This window comes from Tachysurus vachellii, chromosome 17 (genome assembly GCF_030014155.1).
Source record: "Tachysurus vachellii isolate PV-2020 chromosome 17, HZAU_Pvac_v1, whole genome shotgun sequence".
In the NCBI taxonomy this organism is placed as follows: domain Eukaryota; kingdom Metazoa; phylum Chordata; class Actinopteri; order Siluriformes; family Bagridae; genus Tachysurus; species Tachysurus vachellii.
In genome coordinates, this window is record NC_083476.1 from 17,524,323 (window position 1) to 17,549,393 (window position 25,071).

The 25,071-nt window shown below is 41.2% G+C and overlaps 1 protein-coding gene across 2 annotated transcripts; it reads left to right on the plus strand.

The window, feature by feature from the left end:
- The first annotated feature begins 393 nt into the window (after nucleotides 1-393).
- LOC132860337 (pecanex-like protein 3) lies at nucleotides 394-24,847 on the plus strand. Of its 2 annotated transcripts, none has more exons than XM_060891513.1 (34): nucleotides 394-1,900; nucleotides 4,648-4,856; nucleotides 5,269-5,374; nucleotides 6,290-6,329; nucleotides 6,516-6,590; nucleotides 6,759-8,453; nucleotides 8,767-9,066; nucleotides 9,403-9,478; nucleotides 9,563-9,704; nucleotides 9,818-9,975; nucleotides 10,388-10,541; nucleotides 10,655-10,687; nucleotides 10,802-10,973; nucleotides 11,455-11,565; nucleotides 11,663-11,754; nucleotides 11,847-11,956; nucleotides 12,566-12,671; nucleotides 12,756-12,848; nucleotides 13,150-13,300; nucleotides 13,409-13,553; nucleotides 14,902-15,079; nucleotides 16,206-16,314; nucleotides 16,550-16,679; nucleotides 16,759-16,817; nucleotides 16,902-17,117; nucleotides 17,389-17,642; nucleotides 17,799-18,029; nucleotides 18,386-18,489; nucleotides 18,589-18,736; nucleotides 18,900-19,130; nucleotides 20,532-20,806; nucleotides 20,948-21,102; nucleotides 21,228-21,628; nucleotides 21,865-24,847. In XM_060891513.1, the coding sequence occupies exons 1-34, from the start codon at nucleotides 1,748-1,750 to the stop codon at nucleotides 22,012-22,014; spliced, it is 6,762 nt and encodes a 2,253-aa protein (XP_060747496.1). In that variant the 5' UTR covers nucleotides 394-1,747; the 3' UTR covers nucleotides 22,015-24,847. The 2 variants fall into 2 exon arrangements, with proteins under 2 accessions (XP_060747496.1, XP_060747497.1); XM_060891514.1 differs by having other exon boundaries at nucleotides 9,421-9,478.
- Nucleotides 24,848-25,071: the final 224 nt, after the last annotated feature.

Genomic DNA, 25,071 nt, shown 5'->3' on the forward strand with positions numbered 1-25,071 from the left:
TTCTCACACTTTATATACATAACTGATCGGTCATATATTCTGTATTCATATTTAATATTCATACTGTCTATTGTATCACATCTGTATTGTCTTGTATAGTATAATGTTATTTATGCCTGTACTGTGTGTGTCAACACACTTGGCCAATAAAACTGATTCTGATTCTGATGCAAATGTATTAAACACAGCCACTAAATCACAGGCTCTAAGTATCACGTCGATATCGAGGATCTGGCAACACCACTGGTCTGACCAATTGGTGAAACAGGAAGCAGGTTGTGAGCAAACTGTGACTCCATCAACCAATCATCGCACGTATATGACAAGACGGATCGGTGTCTTATCCAATCGTTTATGGTTTGTGTTCACTTCCTGTAAACGGGTGTTTGCTACCTGTGTGAATGGATGTATATTCGATAGTGGAAGTTAGCAGGTTGAAAAGACGAGCTATAATTTTTTTTTGGGGGGGTAAATAATTGTCAAAACGCCGTGACGATGGACCCGATAAGTCTGGACGTTTTATGGAAGATCAGACGAGCAAAAAGCTTTATTTCCACAAGCGGATAATTTGACTGACTCGAGGGATTTAACAGGTTATTGGGTAACCTGGCTAGCAGCTTAGCATACAATGATCAGCCAGAAAGCTGCTAAGCTAAGCTAAGCTAAGCTAATTAGCCAGTTAGCCGAGGAACTAGCAATAGCATACACGTTCACTGGCTAGCACATGACAAACAAATGCTGATTTAAAAAGTATAATAATGTTTCTTCTTTAATCCGGAGACTTTTTTTTGTGTCCTTACTGGATGCGTGTAAGCGTTTAAACCCCGTTTATGAGAAAGTGGCCTAGCTAACAAGGCTAAATGAATACAGTGTACAGGAGTTTACTAGCTTTAGCTCTGTTTGTGTTAGCCGACGTCCAACACCGGCTTGATTTATAAAAACGAGTTCGGACCTGGACAATGAAATGAAATGAATTGTTAATGATCTCACAGCTCTCACAGCTTCAGCCAGTTTCTAGTTAGTTAGCTAGAAACTAAATTGTATAGAATGAGGTAATGAAACGGTGGCTAATGATATTCTGGCCTAGACCTGGTGGTGCCTCAGTGTTGTGTGAGATGTTAAACTGGTGATTTAAATACGTTTCAGCATCATTTCGTGTTTCATAGTGTTTGTCTTTACGACATGGACCAGGTTGGTTGCTTTATTCTGAAAGCTGGACACACTGGAGATCTCAGGATTATAAAGTTGTTCTCCATGTTTGTATCTCGCACACAGTCTTAAACCCCTATATAGTATTTCTAATATTTTACTCTTTCATATCTGAAAAGGTCAAATTTTGTGCACAATATCATTAAATCCTACTACTTTGTGTATATAGGTTTAAATATTTCACTCGCTTAAGAGACTGATAGGCTTTAATTTCAAATACACAGACCTGCAAGTTTTTCTTGCTTTAATTGTTTGTATTTGTTGAAGCATTTTTTTGGGACAGTTGTTAAGAAACCAAAACCAGAGTGGTGGTCGTTCCAAGGCAACGTTTTCATGTGGTCATCTTTCAAAGAACATCTTTTCCACTGTCAAAGGTCAAACAGAGGATCATGTGATCCACCACCATCAGTCAATGAGAACTGTCAGGGGAAACCTTCTTTGACACGTCGATGAACGTCCGGCTGTCGTTGCCAATGGAAATGATAAAGCAGAGACTTTAAGAAAGGAGGGATTTGAGCTACGTGGCAGTGCTGAAAAGATGGGCTCTCAAGCACTACAGATTTTGCGCCAGGGGGTGTGGGCTTCACTGACCGGAGGATGGTACGTGGACCCCCATCAGAGCACCTTCTCCAACTGCTTCCACCTCTACCTCTGGATATTCCTTCTGGCCTTCCCTTTTCTTCTGTACATGGTGAGTGGTGGTAAAGTCCAAGAGCAGGAAGTTAGTTTATCTTCCTTATATGGAATGTTTTTGTAGATATTGTTTTCAGCCTTGTTATGTTGATAGATGGTATCAGTGGCTGCTTTTGGTTACATGGGCCACATCAGTCTTGTAAGATTCAGTGGAAAGTATTTCCGGCAGAAGAAAACTGGCATGATGACAAGCCGGTGCGAGAACTTACCTTGCACCTGCCTTTCACATTGATATCACTCTGTTATTACAATCCAGAGAGTGTGTGTGTGTGAGAGAGAGATCTAAATATGTAGTAATGACATCATTTTTGAATAAACAATAGACTTGGGGTAATTAGGGCTACAGAAAACAAATGTTTCTTAATAGTCAATTAATAGTCAATAAATTAATTATAAAACAGTTATTAACCAATCTGCTTAAATATTAAACATATAAAGGTATACTTTAACAAATATTATCTTTAATAATAAAATGTAAAAGGAAGCATGAGGTACAACCATTTAAATAAATGATTTGATAAAGAATTTGTTTTTTAAACATACTTGAAAATTGTGGTTTTATAATCAGTCCTTCTATGTACCGTACTAAAACACACAGATGTCCCATCATCGTAAGTCTGATGACCCAAAATTAAATAAGCAGGTTCATTATTAAACAGTGAAAGTGCTACACACATTTTAATACTACGCTGGGGAGAAGAAAAAAAAAAATCAGCATTCGTTCCTGAGATCAGTCAATGATGATGAAGGTGAAATGCGATTTCTTTAGCGGTGTTGCAGGTGTGCATGTAAAGAGCAGTTGTGCTTTCTATCTTTCATGCTTTTAAGAGTCGTGAGTTATTAAGGATTAAGTTCAAATAAGTTTGAAATCTGCTTTGTCTGTATGACTGCTCCGTTTTGCTTTTTGTTATTTAAGCAAGTAACAAGTCAAGTTACACATGAAATCAGACATTCTCACTCAGGTTTTTTTTTTGTGTTTGGTTTAATGGGTGCAGCACTGTTGCCCCAAACAGCTTCTCCATTAATCATCTTATTATTATTATTATTAATATTATTGCTATGGTAGCACATTTTTGTTGTTGGTAAGTAAATACAAATCTCTGCATTGATTATTTTCCATAATACATAATGTTCTAAAATATTAGAAAGGTAATTATAATTTGGCTAGTCTCAGTGTCTGATGCTCCATATCTCTGTCTGTTTGTGCTACATTTCTGTACACTGATTTCCAGTAAGCAAACAGGCTTTCTTTGGGACGAGTAAGCTTTTTCAGATGTACGTATACTCGGTCGGAAAAAGTCTTCCCTTTGCAAGTGAAAAGAAAACAATAAATTGGTTAGTTGTTTTCAGCATCAATCAGACAGCCTCGTCTTGTGACAATATTTTATCGTTGGCTGTATTTAGCCAATAAATAAACGTACCAGAGAAAGCCGAAGGCCTTGACTTGTGAGGTTGTTTTGGCAGACGTGTCCAGGCTAGTTGGCTGGAATGCTGATTACCAAATTAACTTAAGCGGTTTTGTTTTTGTAAAACTAATAGAGGGCGATGTCTCTCTCTGCCTGCAGTTTCTTATTTATACAAGGAAAAATAACATGTACATTCTTTAAGGAGGTAAACATTCATGAGTGAAGCTCATTGTCATTATCATCTCAGTTGTAATTATTTTTCAGAACAGTTAGTACTGAAGAGAATTTGGGTCTTATTTGCATTTTAAGAAATTTGTCATGATTGAAACAGGAACTAAAAATGTCTTCACTAAATGATTGGCTGAAGCCCCAATAATTTAAGATTAAATACTTTCTGCAGCCTTGTATTTTAAAATAAATACTGTGCTGTATCCTTAAGGCAGTTTATCATGGGAAATATATTGATTCACTACCTAGCCTAAACCAGCGTTACACTCGTTATGTATTATTTTCAGACTTTAATGCGTATTGTACCTTGTCATAAATTTCTACAACAAACAATATAACCTGCTTGTCTGATTTTTTTTTTGTATAATATTATAAGTAATACATATAATTTTGTTATTGGTTTCTCTGCTCCATACAAACATGGAGAGCAGAACCATTTCTTAAATACCTACATGATTATTCAGATTTGTGTAGATTAAAAAAGGTAATGCAATGCAGGAATTTTTTTGCTGTAGAACTATGTGACGTAAAATCTCCTTTAATCCAACAGTATGCGATTCATGGTTCATGGTACAACTTGGCGTTGAGGCATTTACATTTGTGGCATTTGGCAGACGCCCTTATATCCAGAGCGACTTACATTTTTATCTCATTTTATACAGCTGAGAAATTGAGGGTTAAGGGCTTTGCTCAGGGGCCCAGCAGTGGTAGCTTTGTGGACCTGGGATTTGAATTTGCAAGCTTCCGATTTGTAGACCAACACCTCAACTACTAGGCCACCACCTCCCATAAGTCATGGGGTGGGTTCACGTAGGTCATTTACTGACATGACCTATACATACAGCAGAGATACTCAAAAAAAAAAAAAAGACCCTAATTAGGATCATCTTATTCAGAAAGACATACATAGTGTTATGTAGTCCTCAGGCAATCAACATGTAATGAAAAGTTTCTCAGTATAACCTTTAGTTAAATGTGGACTTTTTTTTTTTTTTTTTAAGATTGTGATCTTCACCATTTAATATTATAATCTGAAAAGTTTAAGAAAAAAAAATCAGAAATTCATACAACCCATTGATTGTATTTGTTCTTTTGCTCTGTGTGTCTTCAGGCTCTGCCACCCACTGTAGTAGTAGCTGGGGTGTACTGTGTTGTGGTGGCTGTCTTCTTCACTGCTATAAAGGTGGTGAATTTTCGCCTGCATACAATGTTTGACTTGGGAGATATCGTGGAGAAGAGGCAGGCCTCGCTGACCACAGACCTTCATAGAGTGGAGGAAGGTGACGAGGGCTCAGGAGCTAATGATAGCAGCCAACACAGGTACTAAGACATATCAGTCGCTGTCCGTTATTAATTTGTTAAACTGTGAGGCTTTTAATTTGCTTTATATTACAATGCTGCTGAAATCTCAATCCTTATTTGTCCGAAGGTTGATTAAATTTCAATAGCACTAATTCTGACAGCCATAAGCCAGGTGCAAGGTTTATATTAATGCATTAATTTGAATATCTTATCATTTCTATAATAACAACATACTTAAGACCCATCTGGTAAAGTCCTAAAGTAGTGTTGGCTATTGTAGTATTATGAGAATCTGACCTTGTTAATAGATTTCTGACAGCTTTTATTATTGATTTATTATTATTATTTTATTATTTATATCCTTCGTCTGTAGGGATTTCAGCTATTGATGATTAAGATAATCAGTTCTGCTGGGTTCTGTGTTCGTTAGGGGCAGTGGTGTCGGCGTGGAGATGACTGTATTCAGAAAGGTGAACTCAACACCGCCAGTGCGTTGCAGCTCCCAGCATTCTTTGTTCGGACTGAACCAAGTGTCGGTGAGGATGGTCTTTAGTGCTTGATGCCAATAAAACTTACACTTTTAACAATCATGCGTTTTGATGCAGTTCTGTCATATATAAGGGATTTAGATATATAGAGTTTATAGAGTTTCATATATAGAGTTTAGATTTTTACCCTTATATATTTACAATTACATTTACATTCACAATTAGATTTTGTCTTGGGTGTTTTGATGATTCGTCACATTCTAATTCAGTAGCAAAACTCAGAACAACTACCATTGCGTATATACAATGGTATACTAGTTAAGCATGCAAGTTACACTATGCCCAGAAATAAAGCTACTTGGTTACAGCTATGCACTGCTAGAGTAAGCTCTTGTTCTTTGTACATAACACAATATTAAGATAACACAGCACAAGCTATTTGCAAAGAAATTGATTAGAACTATGTTCTGTATTTACATTGTGCTTGGAAACAAATATTGCAGGATTCAGTGATTGGTTAACTGAAATGAAAGCCTGAAGTGACCTGTATAAAGTACTTTTTTCCTCACTGTGTCAGAAGATATACATAGTTTATAGTTCCAGGAATCATAAAGCTTGTGGAAGGTGTAGTGTCGTTATACTCTGTTGCTATTTCAGTACACAATACAGTTGTGCTCATGTTTACGTTTGTTTGCTGCTCTATTGTTCTGTTTTTCTTTGTTGGCCAGTAAGATATTTGTACTTTATAGAGAACCTGCAAAATGGTGTATAAGAAATGTATCTTGCTTCTACATGAAAATTTAGAATTAGTATGTAAATTCCACAAATCTGGAATCTGTTGTTTTTTTTTTTTTTTTCACGGTAGTTATACCACTTTGGCCAAACCATTCTCCCATTTAAAAGTATAGATTAAATGAAGAATGAATACATTTTGGTAAAAATTATTTTGTCTATTTTTCCCAGGAATTTTTGCCCCAACTTGAGGACCCTGGAGGTTCTAAGGGTAGGTATATTTGTTGCATACTTGTTCCCAAAAGCCTGATATTTTTAAAAAAAAAAAATAGATTTTCTGTGTAAAGTTGTGTGCTGCATAATTCAAAGCAGATCAACTTTAAAAGCACAGAAGTTAAAAAAAATAGTTATGTGTATACCAGATGGATAGTGAAACATGCTTCTCACGTTTTTACAGACCTCAAAGAGCAGGACATTGACGGTCTGACATCAACACACAGAGAGGTTCTTCGGCATTCGCATGATGCAATCAGTAAGACCAAAACTATTTTCACTATACATTTAGAACATATCGGTATTATCCTTCAGGCACAGGTTATACACCTACAGTTAAATATTTTATCCTTAAAATCACATTGTTCAGATTGAAGACATCTCTACTATGCAAAATGGTGATTATTTTTGGTGTGTGACCCAACAGGAGCCAGTGGTGTAGTTCAGTCCTGTCTTGCTGCGGCCATTGCTGGAGACTTTCCCAGTCTTTTGGGAGTGGGTGGAGTGAGGTCCGCCGGCTTTGGGAGCCTGCCCCTGCATGACTGTCCCTCTATCCCACCTTCACCATCCAGCCAGGAGGATGGAGAAGAGAAAGAGACATCAGTGGCCTGCAACAGTGTGCTGGAGCAGCAGGCTCACCGAAGACCAGAGGAGCCTCGTATGGGTGGCTATTCCCCACTCGGCCCTTCAGCTGAGTCTGAAAGTTTGGGTGATGCCCCTCTCAGCCCGCTCATCAAGAGCAGCTTGAGCGAAGAACTGAGTGAGAACCTGCTTGGCCTTGGTCTTGACCCAATGACCTTTGGACCTGGAGTAGAGCAGCCATGTCGCCATGGTGGTGTGGCACTGATGGCTGGATCAACAGACAGTTGTGTGGCCACTGACCGAGAGACTTTAAGCACAGTTAGCAGCTACCGTAGTGAGAAAACAGACTCTACACAGCTTGAGAGCCCATCGCTGGGCCAACAGCACCAATCGGTCCCTACTCCCTCTTCTGCAGTTCTAGTTAAGGGTTCTTGCCAGCAGCCAGAGGACCTTGCATTCCTGGGAGGCAGTGACACGGATGATCTATCGGATAGTGAACTGCTACGATCTCCCTCCAAAGAACTGCACCCTGGACAGGGACTCGATCGAACTCTGGTGGAGGGTGAGGATGCACCGGCACAGCTCCCATCCCTGCAAGATTCTTCCCCTTCTAGTAGTAGTGACCCCTCAGAGGCCTGTGATCAGGCTCGGGCCATAACCATTCCCCCTGTACCCCCTCCACGCCAAGCAGGCTCTGTGCACTCAGGTCTGGTGTGCTCTGAACCTGCCCTGGCTGTCACTTCTGCACCCTACCTACTGGTTGAACCACCTTCCCTACAGGTTCAGCAGCAGCAGGTGGTGCGCCCCAAAGACTTGAAACTTCTTCGTGCTGGAGGTAATGTGGCCCAGCGACCCGGGCGCAGGAAAGCACCGCGTAAACGTGGTGCTGCTGGCAGCAGCAGTTTTGACTGTGGCTCGTATCGACGCCGGCACCATGGACGCAGCCAATGCAGAGACTATGTGCCTGTGCGCAGCAGGCTAGGCGCCAAAGCTTACAGCGAAAGCCTGTTTGAGGACTCCAGTGATGAGGACGATGGCAGCGATGCTAGCGCTGCCTCCAGCCTGGGCTCTCAGCGGCGTTTCAGTTCAGACGACGAGGATGAGGATGACTCGAGTTCATCTACCTCCTGCTATTCCCCAGATCCAGGAATTGCCTCTCAACCTGTCCCTGTTCCACAGCTGCCTAGCCCCAACGAGGGAAAAGACCCAGCTGCAGTAGGCCCACCACATACTCGCAGTGCACAGCGCTCAGCCAGCACGGCAAGTGCCAAGACTCATGCCAGGGTGCTTAGTATGGATGGTGCTGGTGGAGGCCACACTAGCACAGGAACTCTGGCTTCCACCATTTTGCCATTAGCAGCTGCTTCCACTTCTGCTCCACGACCTCTTACCATGTCAAAGTCTGACCTGGAGGCTCGCACTGGACACTCAGAGGTTTTTCCCAGGGCTCACAGGCTTGACTCTCTGGGAGGCTCGTGGGCTGGAAACCAGACCGGTTGGAGGGCAGGGGACCTGCTGGAAGAAGGTGCTGTGGGAGGAGGTAGGCAGCACATACTCCTCATTTTCTGTATGAAGTCAGGGAAAACATTATAATCTTACATTTAGTTTTTGTAAATAATACCTACATGATGATGATGAGACGAGATGATATGATGCGTACATACAATAAGTACGCATCATCATTCTTTAGACATGTTTGTTACTTTTCAGTGCTTACTTGAACTTTCTGTAATTATCTCTGATAAAGTAATTTCCTAGATTAACGTAGACTTATTGAAAACCTGTGTATTCTCTCACTACCTTAACTATTTAATTATACGTGTTGCGTATTAAATTAAACGTGTCGCATGCAGCTTTGGCCTCTGAGGAAGGAAGTAAACAGGATCCTGTAAGCAGCGTAAAGAGGACGCAGGCTATCCGCAGAAGACATAATGCAGGCAGTAACCCTACTCCTCCCCCATCCACTATGGGCTCCCCACCAAGCCTTCAAGATCTTCAACGGGCCCATGTATCTTCCCATTCCCGTGCACGTGCCCTCCCTACAGCCCTACAGTTCGCCTCCTCGCTGCTGCTGCCTCGAAGCGGAGTGCATGAAGCGTCTACATTTGACGATACCTCTGAGGGAGCCATACACTACTTTTACGATGAGAGTGGTAAAGATAGATTAAAGCCTGCTCACTGTTTTTGTCACCTAGATAAACAGTTCACCAGTGCTAATATACATGCGTTTTGTTGTTTTTATTTTAAAGTCAGTTGTTTTTAAAAAATGCCAAATTGCTATTTCATAACAGAATAATTATAAGTTTGGTAGTAAGCGAGGTTGTTCGCATTACTAAGCGATTAGGGAGAATTGGTTAGAATGGATTTGTTGGTGGAAAAATGTTTTTTTTTTTTGTCTCCTGACTTACATATATATTAAACTGCAGGTTATTTAATGCATTTAATTTGTAATTCTACACATTCAGATTGACTTGTAACGTTTTTATCAGTGAATCGTTATTCCTCAGGTATTAAAAGATCTTACACATTTGGACCTGCAGGCGGAGGCTATGAGGACCCATTGCAGTAAGTCTTATCCGCACAACCTTTCTTGTCTGTCTGAACCTTGTCCCCTGGATCAGAGTTTATATCCTGCTGTGTATTTCCCAGGGAGCGTGAGAGACAGTCCCAGTCCTCCAGCTTTACCTCAAATGATGTGCAGGATGCGGCTCCGGCATTATCCTTGCTGCAGCCTAGACCTGTGGTCCTCCAGGGCATGCAGGTGCGCAGGGTGCCTTTGGAGATGCCTGAGGTGCGTCACAAATTCTGTTTTCTCTCAAGCACCATGACGATCTAAATTATCTGCCCATTTTTTTTTTAATTGGTTTTAAATCAGCTCCTGTTCTTTGTCCTCTCACTCTAAAGTTTGACCTGGATCATGAGTCCTTGCAGGAATCTCAGGAAAACACGCTGATGATCGAAGAGAAAGCCAAGCCAAAACAGTACTACAAGTTCTGGGTGCTGCCTGGAAAGTGGCTTAGAGTGCGCTATGACCGGCTGGCCCTTCTGGCCTTACTGGATAGGTGAGTGACCTCTTTACGGTTGTTACATATTTCTAAACTCCATCGTGTGTAGTCCATTTATTGTAATACTTCCATCATGCATTCATGCTAATGTAGAAAAATTAGTGAGGGTGCATATTTTGTTTGGTGTAAGAGTGCACGTATTAACAAGGAATTTAAACGTAATTTTTTTTTTTTTTTGTGAGAGAGAAATACAGCACATCTGTATGGGCTCTTATAGGAAAACAGTGTATGGTGGTGTAACGCATTACCATAATGAAGTTTGTCAGTTCTGTATGTCAGGTTTATATTTAATATTCTTAGCTAGTAGTGCATGAGCGGTAACATTGTTTTTTTTCTTTTCATATATTAGTCATTAAAAGGTTAGGGTGCACTTTTTTCTATAAGTTAACTACGGCTAGCTGCACTGCAGGAATCGGCGGGTTGGCGAGAATGTGTTCGCGGTGGTGTTGGCCAGCCTGGTGGCCTTTCTTGGCTTCTTACTGCTGCTGCACGGCTTCTTCCGGGACATCTGGGTCTTCCTGTTCTGCTTGGTCATCGCCAGCTGCCAGTACTCCTTATTGAAGGTGAGTGCAGACACAGCAAATTGTTTGCTAATGCACTTTGTGACTGCAAATTTTTATACATTGGTTTTTCTGATGTTGCTCATTACTCTGTGTCTACATGTGTATTTTTCAAGAGCGTGCAGCCCGACGCAGCCTCCCCAATGCATGTGAGTACACACGGCTTCTCTAAAAATGTTTTAGTGCTCAGTGCCTCAGCGAGCAGTTTCAGCTACTATAGTGAAGGCCGTTCTCAGTAAACGCTGCATGATTTCCTTGCACAGGGTCATAACTGGATCATCGTGTACAGCCGGCCGGTGTATTTCTGCTTGTGCTGTATGCTGATTTGGGTCTTTGACTTTGCCGGCCGTTCCAGCAACCTGCAGCCATTCTCACTATATGGAGTCACCTTCTTCTCTGCTCCCTTCCTGCTGTGTGCCAGAGACATGCTCATAGGTTTGTTACTTGTCATAGCCTTGATGGTTCAGTTTTGCATCCTCCTTCTAGCTATACATTAGCGGGGATTAGGATTACCATTCAAATACTATTGGAATTCTTATGAATATGAATTTTAATATTTAAATATTATAATTTATTGTTTGTGAATGTGATGTATGTGGATATTTGACTTTTTTTTTTTTAGTTTTATGCATCTGACTACATGCTATTATTTGTGATAATCCGTTTTTGTGGGTGGTTTTTTCCACAATATTGGTGTTTTCATGCATACAATATTATTTAAAATCTTCATAGTGATGCTTTAACAATTATTGAGTGTTCAATTGCATGCTGTTAGTTCTGTAACACTAAACATATCCTATGAACATTTATTGGGAATAGGAAAAACCTAACAAAATAAACATTTAATGCTGTGTTTTTCAGAACTCTAAATAGTAATAAATGTCAATGTTATCTTCCTTTTTTTTTTTTTTTGCAGTTTTCACCCTGTGTTTTCCAGTAATATTCCTCTTCGGACTTCTACCTCAGGTCAACACTTTTGTCATGTGTTTGCTGGAGCAGATTGACATGCACATGTTTGGTGGAACTGGTAAAAAAAAAAAATAATCAACACACAGACACTGTGATCATACTCGGACACACAGACACACAGAAATCATACTCCTTTTTATCTGTCTGTGTTGTAGCCACTACAAGCCCCCTGTCCTCAATCTTCAGTCTGTTACGCAGTGTCTTAGTAGCTGCTCTGGTTTATGGCTTTTGCCTTGGTGCTATCAACGTAAGTGATCTATTTTGAGCTACAAAAAGACCTAAAAATCTGATTTTATCTTATCATATGTTGCTCATTTTCTTGCATTGTATTGTGTGTAGGCCCCATGGGGAGAGGCTCATGTTCCAGTGCTCTTCTCTGTATTCTGTGGCCTCCTTCTTGCCTTATCATACCATTTAAGCAGGCAAAGCAGTGATCCCACCGTCCTGTGGTCAGTATCAGCCTAAAGATTATTTGACTGTGGTACTTTCATTCAAAGATCGACAATCTCCATGGCTGGAAAGGCTGGGATATTTTTTGTGCTGTGTTGATCACCCTGACCTGATGGTTTCTCATGTAATGCCATGGTCTCCAGCCAGGAGATTTCTCCTGATTCCCAGATTTATTTTTTCCACAATGTTATGTACTGTAGATGGTACAAGACCTAAATTGTTTGCAATCTGGCATTGAGAAATGAGCTGATTTTATAATACTCTCAAGAACTTTGTCACAATGCAGTGAGTCATGACCCGTCTTTACCTGTAAAGAGTCTTTGGTGGATGCTCCTTTTATACCCAGTCTCAATACCCTCACCTGTTTACCAGTTCATTTGCTTATCGTTGAATGTTTCAAGTCGGTTTAGCCAAAATATTGTCATTCCTTTGTTCTTTTGTCATTTAAATAACAATTCAAGGAAATTTACTGGTTCTGTTGTTATTTTTATATCGTTTTAGAAAATATCTCAACTTTTCCTGAAACGTTGTTCGTATATTTGTGAATTTTGGTGTTGAGGCTGATGTTAACATTTTATTTATTTATTTTTTTTCCTGGGTTGTGGTAGGTCTTTTGTACGTTCCAAATTCTTTCCAGAGCTGGAAAGCAGGTCTCCTGAGGAGCCTCCATTGGAGATCAAGGACCCACTGCCAGAGAAACTGCGTAACTCTGTGGTAATCAGGACATTCAGTACCTTCACACGTCACTGCTTGAAAGTCTGTTTTCTTATTCTCACGCTGCCTCTTCCTTTGTTACAGAAGGAGATTTTACACTCTGACCTGGTTATGTGTCCTCTCATGGCCATTATCAGCTTTGCCATCAGTGCCAGTACTGTCTTCATTGCTCTGCAGGTTAGTTAGTGATCTCTACACATTGTAAGCAAGTCATAATACACTCACTGAGCACAGCCTTAGTGTTTTTGTGGTACAGATTCTATTCTACAAGATGTTGGAAACATTCCATTTCTTTACGTTCACACAATTTTCTTTGGCAGATGTTTGACATGATTTTACATTCCATTCAAGGTCCCGGATCTATACAAAGTTCTCTCATGATAGATTTGTTTTTAAATAGGTTGAGCTTACTAATTAATATGTGCCTGGTAGTCGCTCCCTGATATCCCTTTTTTTATTTATTTATTTTCTCTTGCAGCCTGCTCTCAGTTTTGTCCTATATATTCTGGCTGGGGTGGTGGGCTTTCTTACTCACTACTTACTGCCTCAGTTTCGCAAGCAGCTGCCCTGGTTCTGCCTGGCTCACCCAGTCCTACGCTCTCGAGAGTACAGCCAGTTTGAAGTTCGGGGTGAGTTCACATGGACACACTAACACTCACACACTCGCTCGCACGCGGACACACATCCAAGACTTCTCTGAATAGCAAGAACATCTTTGATTCACCTTTGTGTTCCAGATGCAGCTCAGCTCATGTGGTTTGAGAAACTCTATGCCTGGCTCCAGTGTGTAGAGAAGTATTTTATCTACCCTGCTGTGGTGCTCAACTCCCTGACTACTGAGGCCCACACCATCAGCCAGAACCCTGACAAACCTGGCACATAGTAAGTTTGTTCTTATACAAATGTAATACTGGTGATTTAATATTGTGGAAATGAATGCCTTAAAGGTAGGGTCTCCGATGTTTGAGAAATGCTTCAGAAAATGAGTCAGAACGACAAAGTAAACAAAAATCAAAACAAACATGTAGCCAATGAGCAGAAAGGGGCGGGTCTTGTCAATATGGGCAGAGAGAGTGTTCAGTGCGCATGTGTGACATTAGCAGAAAGCAGTTTTAACATTGACATGAAGGATAAAAACATATAAAGAAAGCGAAAAAAGGTTTACGATAAGGCAAGAAGTAGGACCGTGTTTAATATAGGATCAGCTTTCCAGCACTGGAGAGAACTGAAGGACTTCCCGCTCCTTCAGTTCTCTTCGCTTTCTGCTAATGTCACACATGCGCACTGAACACTCTCTCTGCCCATATTGACAAGAAACGCCTCTTTCTGCTCATTGGCTAAACGTTTGTTTTGATTTTTGTTTAGTTTGTTGTTCCGACTGTTTTCTGAAGCATTTCTCAAACATCAGCTTGGTTTCTGTCAGCGTTCTTGATTTTCGTAGATGAATAAGCCTTTTGTTTTTATTTGATAGCATGAAATATGATGATTATAGTGGGGGGCACGGTGGCTTAGTGGTTAGCACGTTCGCCTCACACCTCCAGGGTCGGGGTTCGATTCCCGCCTCCATCTTGTGTGTGTGGAGTTTGCATGTTCTCCCCGTGCCTCAGGGGTTTCCTCCGGGTACTCCAGTTTCCTCCCCCGGTCCATAGACATGCATGGACCGTGGTAGGACCATGGTAGGTTGATTGGCATCTCTGGAAAATTGTCCCTATTGTGTGATTGCGTGAGTGAATGAGAGTGTGTGTGCCCTGTGATGGGTTGGCACTCCGTCCAGGGTGTATCCTGCCTTGATGCCCGATGACGCCTGAGATGGGCACAGGCTCCCCGTGACCCGAGGTAGTTCGGATAAGCGGTAGAAGATGAATGATGATTATAATATTCATATCTGTGAAAATCACGTTATGATTTCAAAGGAGCCATGCTCTTAAATACTAAAAGCAGCTAAGTAAGAAGTTTTGAGCAAAAGTAATGATTCAAATGTTATCTTTAAAATGTGGGCTGTCTAGAAATCTGATGGAAAAACCTCCCACTGATTAATACATAACCTGGGTTTGTTTTTTTTAAACATTTGTTTAGCTCTGTTGAAACTGTCTTCAATGTTTATTGATGGCATTAAAAAAAAAATCTTAAATCAGTCAAGTTCAGATGTCTTGTGTGTAAAATACCCAGGAGCTGGTAGGAGGAGCTCCTGCTTTGATTGTAATGAGTGTTAATGTTTTTATCTGTCCAGTGGTCGCGCTCTGTTCATCTCCATGGCTGGAATGAAGCTGCTTCGCTCATCCTTCTGCACACCCTCTCAACAATTTGTTACTCTTTGCTTCACCGTCCTCTTCTTCCAGTTCGACTATCCGCGCTTCTCCGAAACCTTCCTCCTTGATTACTACTTCATGTCCATCCTCTTCAGCAAGGTTTGATGTCTTCCACCTTCTACTCTAATAGATATTTTATCATGATTTCAAATTCTCATTTTATCGGTCATTTGCACATCCATAGACTACAATATGCAGTGAATTTTTGTTTTGATTGTCTGTAACATAATAGAATTTGAATGGAATATAAGGAACACTAGATTGGTGGCAGAAACACTGACTGTATTTAGAATAAAGTGCAGATTTGTACATTATATGCAAAACATAATGTGTGAAATCAGTTTGAGGAAACAGTGTTGTTTTACACGTCCTAGCTTTAGCCATACGTGTTCTGATTGAGGGCGTAAATAAGCTCCTCCTTCTTCTGTCTTGCCCCTTTTCCACCGAGGCAGTTTGAGTGCTGGTTCGGAGCCAGAGCCTAATTTAGAACCAGTTCTTTCTTTTTCGACAGCCAAAGCACCGGCTCTGAACCAGGAAAAGTGGTTCTTAAGTAGCACCAAAATGTTGCTGGTCTAGACTTAAGAACTGCTTGCGTCAGGGGCTGTGGGCGGGGCTACTGTTAGCGTATTTGATAATGTACCTTAAGTATACTAATGTTTAATACACTTTTACTTTAACACAATATGATCAATTATCAGCACACATGATAGTAGGTAGCTACATGCTAAGGCTAACGTTTTCTGTGTTAATGATAAAATAATGTTATGTACTTCCTCGATTATAACCTCCGTTTATACAAATTACATGGAGCTGCATGTACACGTTGGATTTGCCGAGTTTGGATGCCAATGTAGGTTCACAAAGCCATGAGCATTAACAGTAAAGCAACATCCGCCATTGTTGATGTGTTTGTGTTTGCCGCTGCTGAGGTAACGCTGCCGTGAAACGTGACACGTATACAGTGACTTCAGACTCGGGTCTGTGATGGCTCTCTAACCGATGGAAAGGCAAACCGGTTCTTAGAAGGTTTGCCAGTGGAACCAGCACCCTGTTCTTTTTGGTGGAAAAAGGGGCATCTGTGCTTCACTTCAGGGAGCACAAGAGCTTCCCCAACCACACCATTTATTAGCATTTTTTTGTTACCATTTAATATACCAGAATATATTTAGTGTTTCACCTTGCTTTTTTGACCTAATAATCTGTGATTGTGTGTTTGTTTGTGCAGCTATGGGACCTATTGTATAAGCTGCGCTTTGTGCTGACCTACATCGCTCCGTGGCAGATTACATGGGGTTCTGCGTTTCATGCCTTCGCCCAGCCATTTGCTGTGCCCCGTATCCTCTACTCTGTTATTAATGTCATCAACAATTAAGTGCTGAATTTGGTTATGGATTAATAATTACTTGCATAGAATACGGTGAGACATGAACCGGAAGATAAAGTATGCTCGCTGCTTTAAATCTGTTAAATTCAGAATAAGGTCTAATGTTATTGTATTGATGACTAGAGTATTTTGCTCTATTGTAGCTGGTAGCAAGTTGTTTTCCTTAACAGCTGCTGTGCTGTCAGACTCCGCCATGTTGTTTGTGCAGGCTCTGTTCTCTGCTCTTTTCTCCACTCCTCTCAATCCTGTGCTGGGCAGCGCCGTCTTTGTCACCTCCTACACCCGCCCTGTCAAGTTCTGGGAGCGGGACTATAAGTAAGTGTTTACTTTTTATCAGTTATTTTTTTACCCTACCACTCGTCCTCCTTTTGACCTCTGCTGTGTTCCTATGCAGCACAAAAAGGGTGGATCACTCTAATACACGTCTGGCCACTCAGCTTGACCGTAACCCTGGTAGGTGTTAATATAAGTGTCTGCTTTAGCATTTGTTGTTCCTTTGCCACTTATTTACTAACTTCCTTTCTCTGGCACATAAAGGTGCTGATGACAACAACCTAAATTCCATCTTTTATGAGCACCTGACCCGCTCACTGCAGCATTCTCTGTGTGGAGACTTGCTACTGGGCCGCTGGGGCACCTACAACACGGGCGACTGCTTCATCCTGGCATCGGACTACCTCAATGCCCTTGTGCACCTCATTGAAATCGGCAATGGGCTCGTCACCTTCCAGCTCAGAGGCCTGGAGTTCAGAGGTGAGCGGCATCAGACACGAGCATTTCATCATCAGCAGGATTGATCACCACATCCATCTACATCATGCTTGACCTCCAGTTGAACATGTTCCCAAGATGTTAGGGTGTACAGTAAAAAAAAAAGTGTTGCTTATGGAATATAAATATAATGATTTGCATTTGTTAGAATGTTTCACAGTAATTGCTTGCTCCTCGATGTTAATCGAATGTATACTCCTAGTATTTTCAGTAGTTAAATCCTGCTTGCTTCTCCTTGTGTGTGATCAAACAGGTACATACTGTCAGCAGCGAGAGGTGGAGGCCATCACTGAGGGGGTGGAGGAAGATGAGGGTTGTTGCTGCTGTGAGCCAGGCCACCTGCCTCACATGTTGTCCTTCAACGCAGCCTTTGGCCAGCGCTGGCTCGCTTGGGAGGTCGCTGCTACCAAATATGTCCTGGAAGGCTACAGTATCAGTGACAACAACGCTGCCTCTATGCTGCAAGTGTTTGATCTGCGCAAGATTCTAATCACCTACTATGTCAAGGTATTGCTTATATTATTCTTCTCACAATAGATTTCTATCCGCTTATGCTTAATTATTAGGGTTTTTTTTTTTGGTAAATAGTTATTGCACATACCGCAAATCTGAGCCTGAATACTAATTTTTACTCTTTTTATTTCTTTTTATTTTTTTTTGCAGAGTATCATCTACTATGTGAGCCGCTCACCCAAACTGGAGGAGTGGCTGTCCAATGAGACGGTGCAGGAGGCATTAAAACCGTGTCTCAGTGCTTCCTATGTTGACAGTGACCCCACCTTCAACCTAAACATCGATGAAGACTATGACCATCGAGCCTCTGGCATCACCCCAGCTGCCTTCTGTATGATCTATCTGGACTGGATCCAGTACTGCAACAGCCGCAGACAGAAGGTCAGTACGGGTTGCCCTTCTCAACGCTGCCCTTCAGAACGGGGCCTTAAACTACTCTTGGATCTTTTCACAACGATGACATTTTTAAAATACCACAGAGCTGTCGAATGCTCAATTCTGATTGGTCAGAAGGTGTTGATTTTTAATTTTCTGTGACCAACAGTTTTGATAGTAATTCCCAGCTGCAAGGTTTATATTCACATGCTGAACAGGAACTAAGAACTTATTGTAGAAACCTGTGGAATGCTTTGCACGACAAAAAAATCACTGGTGGAATTTTGGTATTTGAGAACATATGGTGTCTTGATCATGATATGACTTATTCCCTGTCTCTGCCTTCCTGTTGTGTGTTGTAGCCTGTGGACAGTGAAAGAGAATCCCCTCTGGTCATGCTCTGTTTTGGGCTTTGCATTCTGGGCCGCCGGGCTCTCGGCACAGCGTCCCACAGCATGTCCGCAAGGTAACGATTTATATTTAATCATGATGTAATATTCATTTTATTTTTACTGACCTCCTTTTTAAAAGAGAATTGAATTTCACTCTGAATTCCTACTCGCAGCCTGGAGCCCTTCCTCTATGGCCTGCATGCTCTGTTCAAAGGCGATTTCCGGATCACCTCACCAAGGGATGAGTGGGTGTTTGCAGACATGGACCTTCTGAACCGAGTTGTGGCACCTGGTGTGCGCATGTCCCTCAAACTGCACCAGGTAAAACCTCTAGCCTTCAGTTTCATTCAGTTGAAATCGGGTTTCTGGGATAACTCATAACGTAACTGCTGTGTATTCATGGCTCAGACACAAATAGGCCTTCATTTGACAATTGCTCTATTATAACTCAGAGAATGACTCTTACTTCCACCTGTGTGTTTAGGACCACTTTACCTCTCCAGATGAGTATGAGGATCCAGCTGTGCTGTATGACGCCATCACTGCTAATGAAGAAAAGATGCTGATCTCTCATGAAGGAGACCCGGTGTGGCGCAGCGCCATTCTGGCCAACATGCCCTCACTTTTGGCCCTGCGTCATGTCATGGACGATGGCAGTGACGAGTACAAGATCATCATGCTGAACAAGCGCTTCCTCAGCTTCCGAGTCATAAAGGTGCATTCATTACTGCAAACATCCAGATGCTACTCTTATCTGTCTATTTACCTTTTAAGGGCATCGGAATATTGTCTTTAGCTGAAAAATGGTTTAACTTAAAAATTGGCAAAATAGAAATGCTGCACAACCAACAATTTAAAGGTGTAAGAACTGGATTGTTTGGATTTCCCAGAAAATCTAGTTTGGCTGTAGTTTGGGTTCCAGCCCTTCCCTGTTATAGCCCTATTATTCTTTTGCTTTTTATGCCCCGAAACATTGTGGGATCCATTCTGAAAGTCACTGAGACATGGAACCATACTTGAGCAAGAAACATTAGTCTGATTTAGCCGATGGAGTATCAGAACAGCAATTAAAGTTAGTTTCTTATTCTTTAGAAGTGATTTAGCTAAACCCACTGCTCATGATCACATAATACTTTCAGATGATACTAATACTCGCTTATTAAAACCTTTTCAAATTTCAACTTAAAGGTGCCCTGCCACACGTATTTCATTACTTTTGTGGTAATGTCTGAAGTTTACCATGGACTCTGTAACTTTTTTGTGGAAAAAATGCCTTGGTTACCTTGTTTCAAGCCATTCTAGTGTGGTATAGAAAGCCTGCAGGAAGACTCAGCTCGATTTGCGCCAGTTCTCATGAATATTCAAATGAGCTATGCTGCTTGGCTCCGATTGGCTAACCGCTAGGATATGAGAGCATGACTATTCATTCACCCAGCGCAATAAGTAGCCTAGGCTAGAGGAAATTTGTTTACAATCACCTTGAATTGCTTCAGAATGGCGTCTTCACAAGTCCGTTGACGTTCAGCCATCCTTGCTGTATAGGAAACTCACTGAGCTACACGAATTCTGGGGGCGCGGTCTCAAGTGGGAGAGCTCATGAATAGTAATGAGCTCAGTCACTCTGACGTCAGACTGACCAGCTTTTCCAACTGACCTGATTTCTCCCCTTATTTCTTTTAAGTGGCTAGAACTGACCGGGGAGGTAGCAGTTCGTTTTCACATTCACGACACAACACAAACACATATGGACCTAACACATATCAAAAAATCCAAGTAAAAACGGTTTTGTGTGGAAGGGCACCTTTAAACTTGAATTTAAACAGAATGGCTAACGCATGCGAGTTGCTTCTAGTGGCAGAGCCTATAATTTACTCAGCTTTCAAAGTGTTGGCTTTTAGTAATTAAGAACACAATCAGTTAGGGTTATTGTTTATTCTTTATATAAATATATATCAACTCCATTAGATACCAGCTCTGCTCACTGGACCGTGAAGATCAAATAAATGCACATCAGAAGCAACATTTGTCGTATGAATTCTAAGCTGTTCAAAGTTTGGACTGGGTGCAGTTAAACTGTACGTCATGTTACATACAGTATATCTCTCCTTTTTTACAGGTGAACAGAGAGTGTGTGCGTGGACTCTGGGCCGGGCAGCAGCAGGAGCTGGTCTTTCTGCGGAACCGAAACCCTGAGCGTGGCAGCATCCAGAATGCTAAGCAAGCACTGCGCAATATGATCAACTCATCCTGCGATCAGCCTATCGGTTACCCCATCTACGTCTCCCCTCTTACCACCTCATACGCTGGAGGTCACAGCCAGCTCCGGTCTGTCTGGGGAGGGCCTATAAGCCCCCACAACATCTACACATGGTTTATCAGCAGCTGGGACAGGTCACGGATTATTCTCTGTTTTCAAAATCAATTCATTCTTTTTTTTTTTCTTTTTCTTTCCACCCCCATCACTTGTAACTGGTTGGATCTTCTGTTGACGTTCACAACTATTCTATTTATAACGTTGTTTTTCTCTTACAGGCTACAGAAGGGCTGTGGTGCAGGCTGCAACAGCGGAGGGAATATAGAAGACTCTGACTGCGGCGGTGGATCTTCCTCCATCAGTAACAATCCTCCCCAGAGCACCGCGCCCACTGTTTCTCAGTCCCACCTTCCCACTGTGCAGCCATCCATGGGTAAGACTTTATAAGTGATTATCGTAGAAGAACAGAGCGTATATATTCGTATAGGCTCCTGTAGGTTTGGATTTACACTTTTGATGTTTCATAAGATTATTTTTTTTGTTTGTTTATTTTAACAGGAACTGACAATCCTGTTGGACCGAGCTGGCCTGTCCATTCTCAGCCCCTTCCCTTGACCCTGCTTAGCCAATCCGAGGGCCGGATGGATGCAGGCTTGGTAAACTCTCTCCAGCGCACTTCCTCCATTCAGGGCCTCCTGGGTCAGCACCTGTCTAGCTCACAGCTATCTTTCAGTGCATCTGTGGCTGTGCCACCCACTGAGCGGTTCTGTCCAGGCAGCCTGCAGGACAGTACCAGCCACAGAGCCTCTCAGAGGGGCATCAGCATGGGGCTAGGACATGGAAGCGGCCTGCACTATGATGCTCTCTATAGCAAGTGGAGTTTGTCAGGCAGGAAAGGCTTTAATGGGCCAGCAGCAGTGGAAGGGGACGGAGGGTTGTCTCATTGCATCCGCACACAGGTAAGCAGACAGAGTTGCTTATTGACTTTTTTTCCTTTTCCTTTTTTGTTCAAAAATGTAGCCTTTCAATTCTTTATTCATTGTCTTTAAACTTGCTATTAAATTCAAATCTGACTCAAAATTCAACAAGTGGTTAAACCCGTCATAGTAGTTGGTTAATTTTTGTAATTACATTATTGCTCTTGGTGTGGCAAAACTAAATTATTTATGTGTCCTCTGTTTCCCACACTTTCCAGTCTGTCCCACCTGTCCCACCCACTGAGGTCAGCCCAACACTGGATTCAGTGGGTATTTCTGTGCCCACAGAGACCACCCCCCTTACATCAGATCCTCTCAGTTTACGGGAGGAGGCTACCGAACTGCCTTTACTTGATCACCTGCGCTGAGCCTCTACACAGACTAACCTACACAAAGGCCTAGACCAAGTAAAGCTGGGATCTGGAGCCGGTCTCCTGGTGAAACCATGCTCGTTCTAGCTGATAAAAAGACCTGGAAGCTTTCGGTTACTTGAGGTCAAGATTAACTCTCAACCGATTTTTGCGCTTTGTGCTTTTGCAGTGATTGATATTATTTAAAGCATTTTTTTTTGCTTATTTTGTATGGGAGCATATTAAGAGGGTTCTGTACAGCAAAATAACTTTTAGGTCACACCCCTTTAAGGCCAAGCTATAAAACATGTGAACCTCTGCTCACTATATATTAAAAAAAAATAGTTCTAATCACTATTTCGGCTTAATGGGTGAGAAGCCAAAAAAATGCCAAGCCAGTACAATCTAAAGTAATATTTATACTCCATGTGTGGGTGTGTGAAGATTCTTAGAAACTGGATAAGAATCCTTTGCTTCAGCAAAAAAAGGGAAGACTTGTATGTAGAAGAGACCACAAGCTGAAAGCTCTCTCCTTACATCCACCATTCAACCACCTCGGCTGCAGAGCAAAACACAGAGTCAGCAGGGTTTTCATCTACACAAGAAACAGAAGAATCATCATTCCTGTTCTACAGACACAGATCTCACTAACCACTACCCCACACCCCACTGTTTCCTTTTCCCAGAGTTCGTTTCCAGCACCCCGGAGAAATGACTTAAAGCAATTCTAAATAAAGCCGACTACTTTAATTTCCAGTGCCCACAGAAGGGTATGTCTTGGTTGACGTTGAAAACCAATGACAACCGAGTTAGCCAGTTTCAGGGTAAAGATGTCAATAGGTATGTGGACATATTTAAGTACAGACACTTCCCCTGACTTTTGGTGCTCTTTCTTGCATAGTTTACAGTCCATTAAGGAAAGGACAAAACGGAGAACCCTGAAAATGTCCATGGTGCAAACCTGAAGCAAAAGCATCAACCAATTCAGATCTGTTTCACCATCAGAATGATACTATAACTTCACACCTTCAAATCTTTATACATGTAGACCACAGTTTAGCTTGTGACCCTTTTTTTTCCCCCCTGTACAAGACCTACCCTTTCTACCCAGTGGTCTCTGGACTTGCTGGAGTGGGAGGGAAACAGTGCTAGCTCCTTTGCCTCTTACTGCTGTCGATCAGCAAGAACCTGCAGTACAGCTTCTCTTACTGTGATACTACTGCTACTGCAACATCCCCTCTACTACTAATGGAACTAACCAAACTACTGCTCCTTTTGACCTTTAATCTCCAGCGTTTTAGTTGGAAGAACTTTGCATAAACAAATAAAGATATACACAAAAAAAACAAAAAAAAATTACATATTTATTTGATTGCTGTTTGAAGGTGGAGGGTGTGTTTATTTTTTTTCCCTTTCCCCCTTGCACCTGGTTGTCACTTGCTGATGCTATCTGGAAAGGCTGGAAAGATAACGCTACTCAATTTTAGGGACCTTTTGAAATGTCTTGTTTCACACTCTCAATCTCTTGTCTTAAAGTTTGCTTAATAATTCAACTGGAATTAGAACATCTTTTATGTTGAACTCATCACCACAATTCAAGATCTTTCAGTCGAAGAACTTCATTTTTTTCTCGTTTTGGCTCTGCTTTATGTTCTCGTCTGTTGTTCTGTACATATAAGTGAATTCTACAATTTAGGGTATGGGAAATCCACCCACTGGTTCTCAATTCTTGTCAGATAGAATGACCACTTGTACCTAATAGTATATATTCCTAAACAAAAGCTATTTATATTTCACTACACCTAGGTCATTGTTAAATCTACACTTCGGAAGTCATTGAGCAAGTAGCCAAAAAAAAAAAACCAATTTAACTGCCATACTAAATAGCCCGATACCTTCAGTATTCTGCAGTCACACTCCATACAACCCTTTAAACCTTTAGGGAAATGTAAAGAAATTGTACCAAGGTCCTATTTTTATGTGTTAATCAGCACAGCAATATGATATTTAAATCCTTCAGGTGTAGAATTTCCTTTTCATGCATGGTAGCACACAGATATCACAAATGTTAGAGGAACACTAGGTTTAGAGTTCACTTGGCGTGCCTAGTCTGTCCTTGTGACAGCCACTATCTATCTTTGTGGTAATGGCACTGTTTGCTTTATCTTGCCTTTCTCAGGTTTTAAAACTTTTACTTTTTTTTTATTTTATTTTTTTTTATGCGAGATCTTATTTGGTCGTTCTGTTCTGACTCATGCTTATCATGGACTGTCTGATGCCCCTTAACATTTTGACTGTACCTCCTCTAGATGATCCTGGGTTTAATTTGGCTAGTGGTCTAAATGTTTGTAGAACTATTAGCCCATTTCCTCTGTGTAATCTCTCCAAAGCTACAGGGAGTCCCTGTCCTGGTTTGGAGAAAGGCAAGCACAAGTTACTATACAGTCCCTGGTGTCTGAGGTAAAAAGGGATTGAATGAATCTCTGCCGTTTATAAACGGTATGTTTTGTATATAAGTATATATATAAATATATATTTAAAAGTATATAAATCTATTTTATTATTGGATTAATGATTATTTTTCAAAGACACTATCACAGGGGAGCTGTTCTTAAAGCACTCTCTGACCTTCGACTCATAAGAGTTTTCGGAAGGAAGTTGATTAATACTGCTTTTGCACACATTGTAAAATAGTACAACATCCCACCTTTTTTTTTTTTTTTTTTAAATCACCTTTTAGTTATGTATGGGGTATTGTTTTATTTAAAATCTGTTATTCAATATTCAAAGGTTGTACAGATTTTTTTATGTGATCTTTTCTTCTATTTAAATTAAAGCTTTTTTGTCATCATTTGCAGAGCAGTCTTTGTGAATGTCTTCACCTCCCTCCCCTTTTTTCTTTTTATTTTTTTTTCTTTTTTTTATTTTTTTACTTGCTTTCTAAGTTCTTTCATGTCAGTGTCTGTCAAGTCAGTGTTTAGTATAAAGTCCCTGAAAATTTCATTTTCCTAGAAAGAAAAAGCGAGGCTGAGGTGGAAGTGTTTTTTTTTTTTTATTTTATTTTATTTTTTAAAT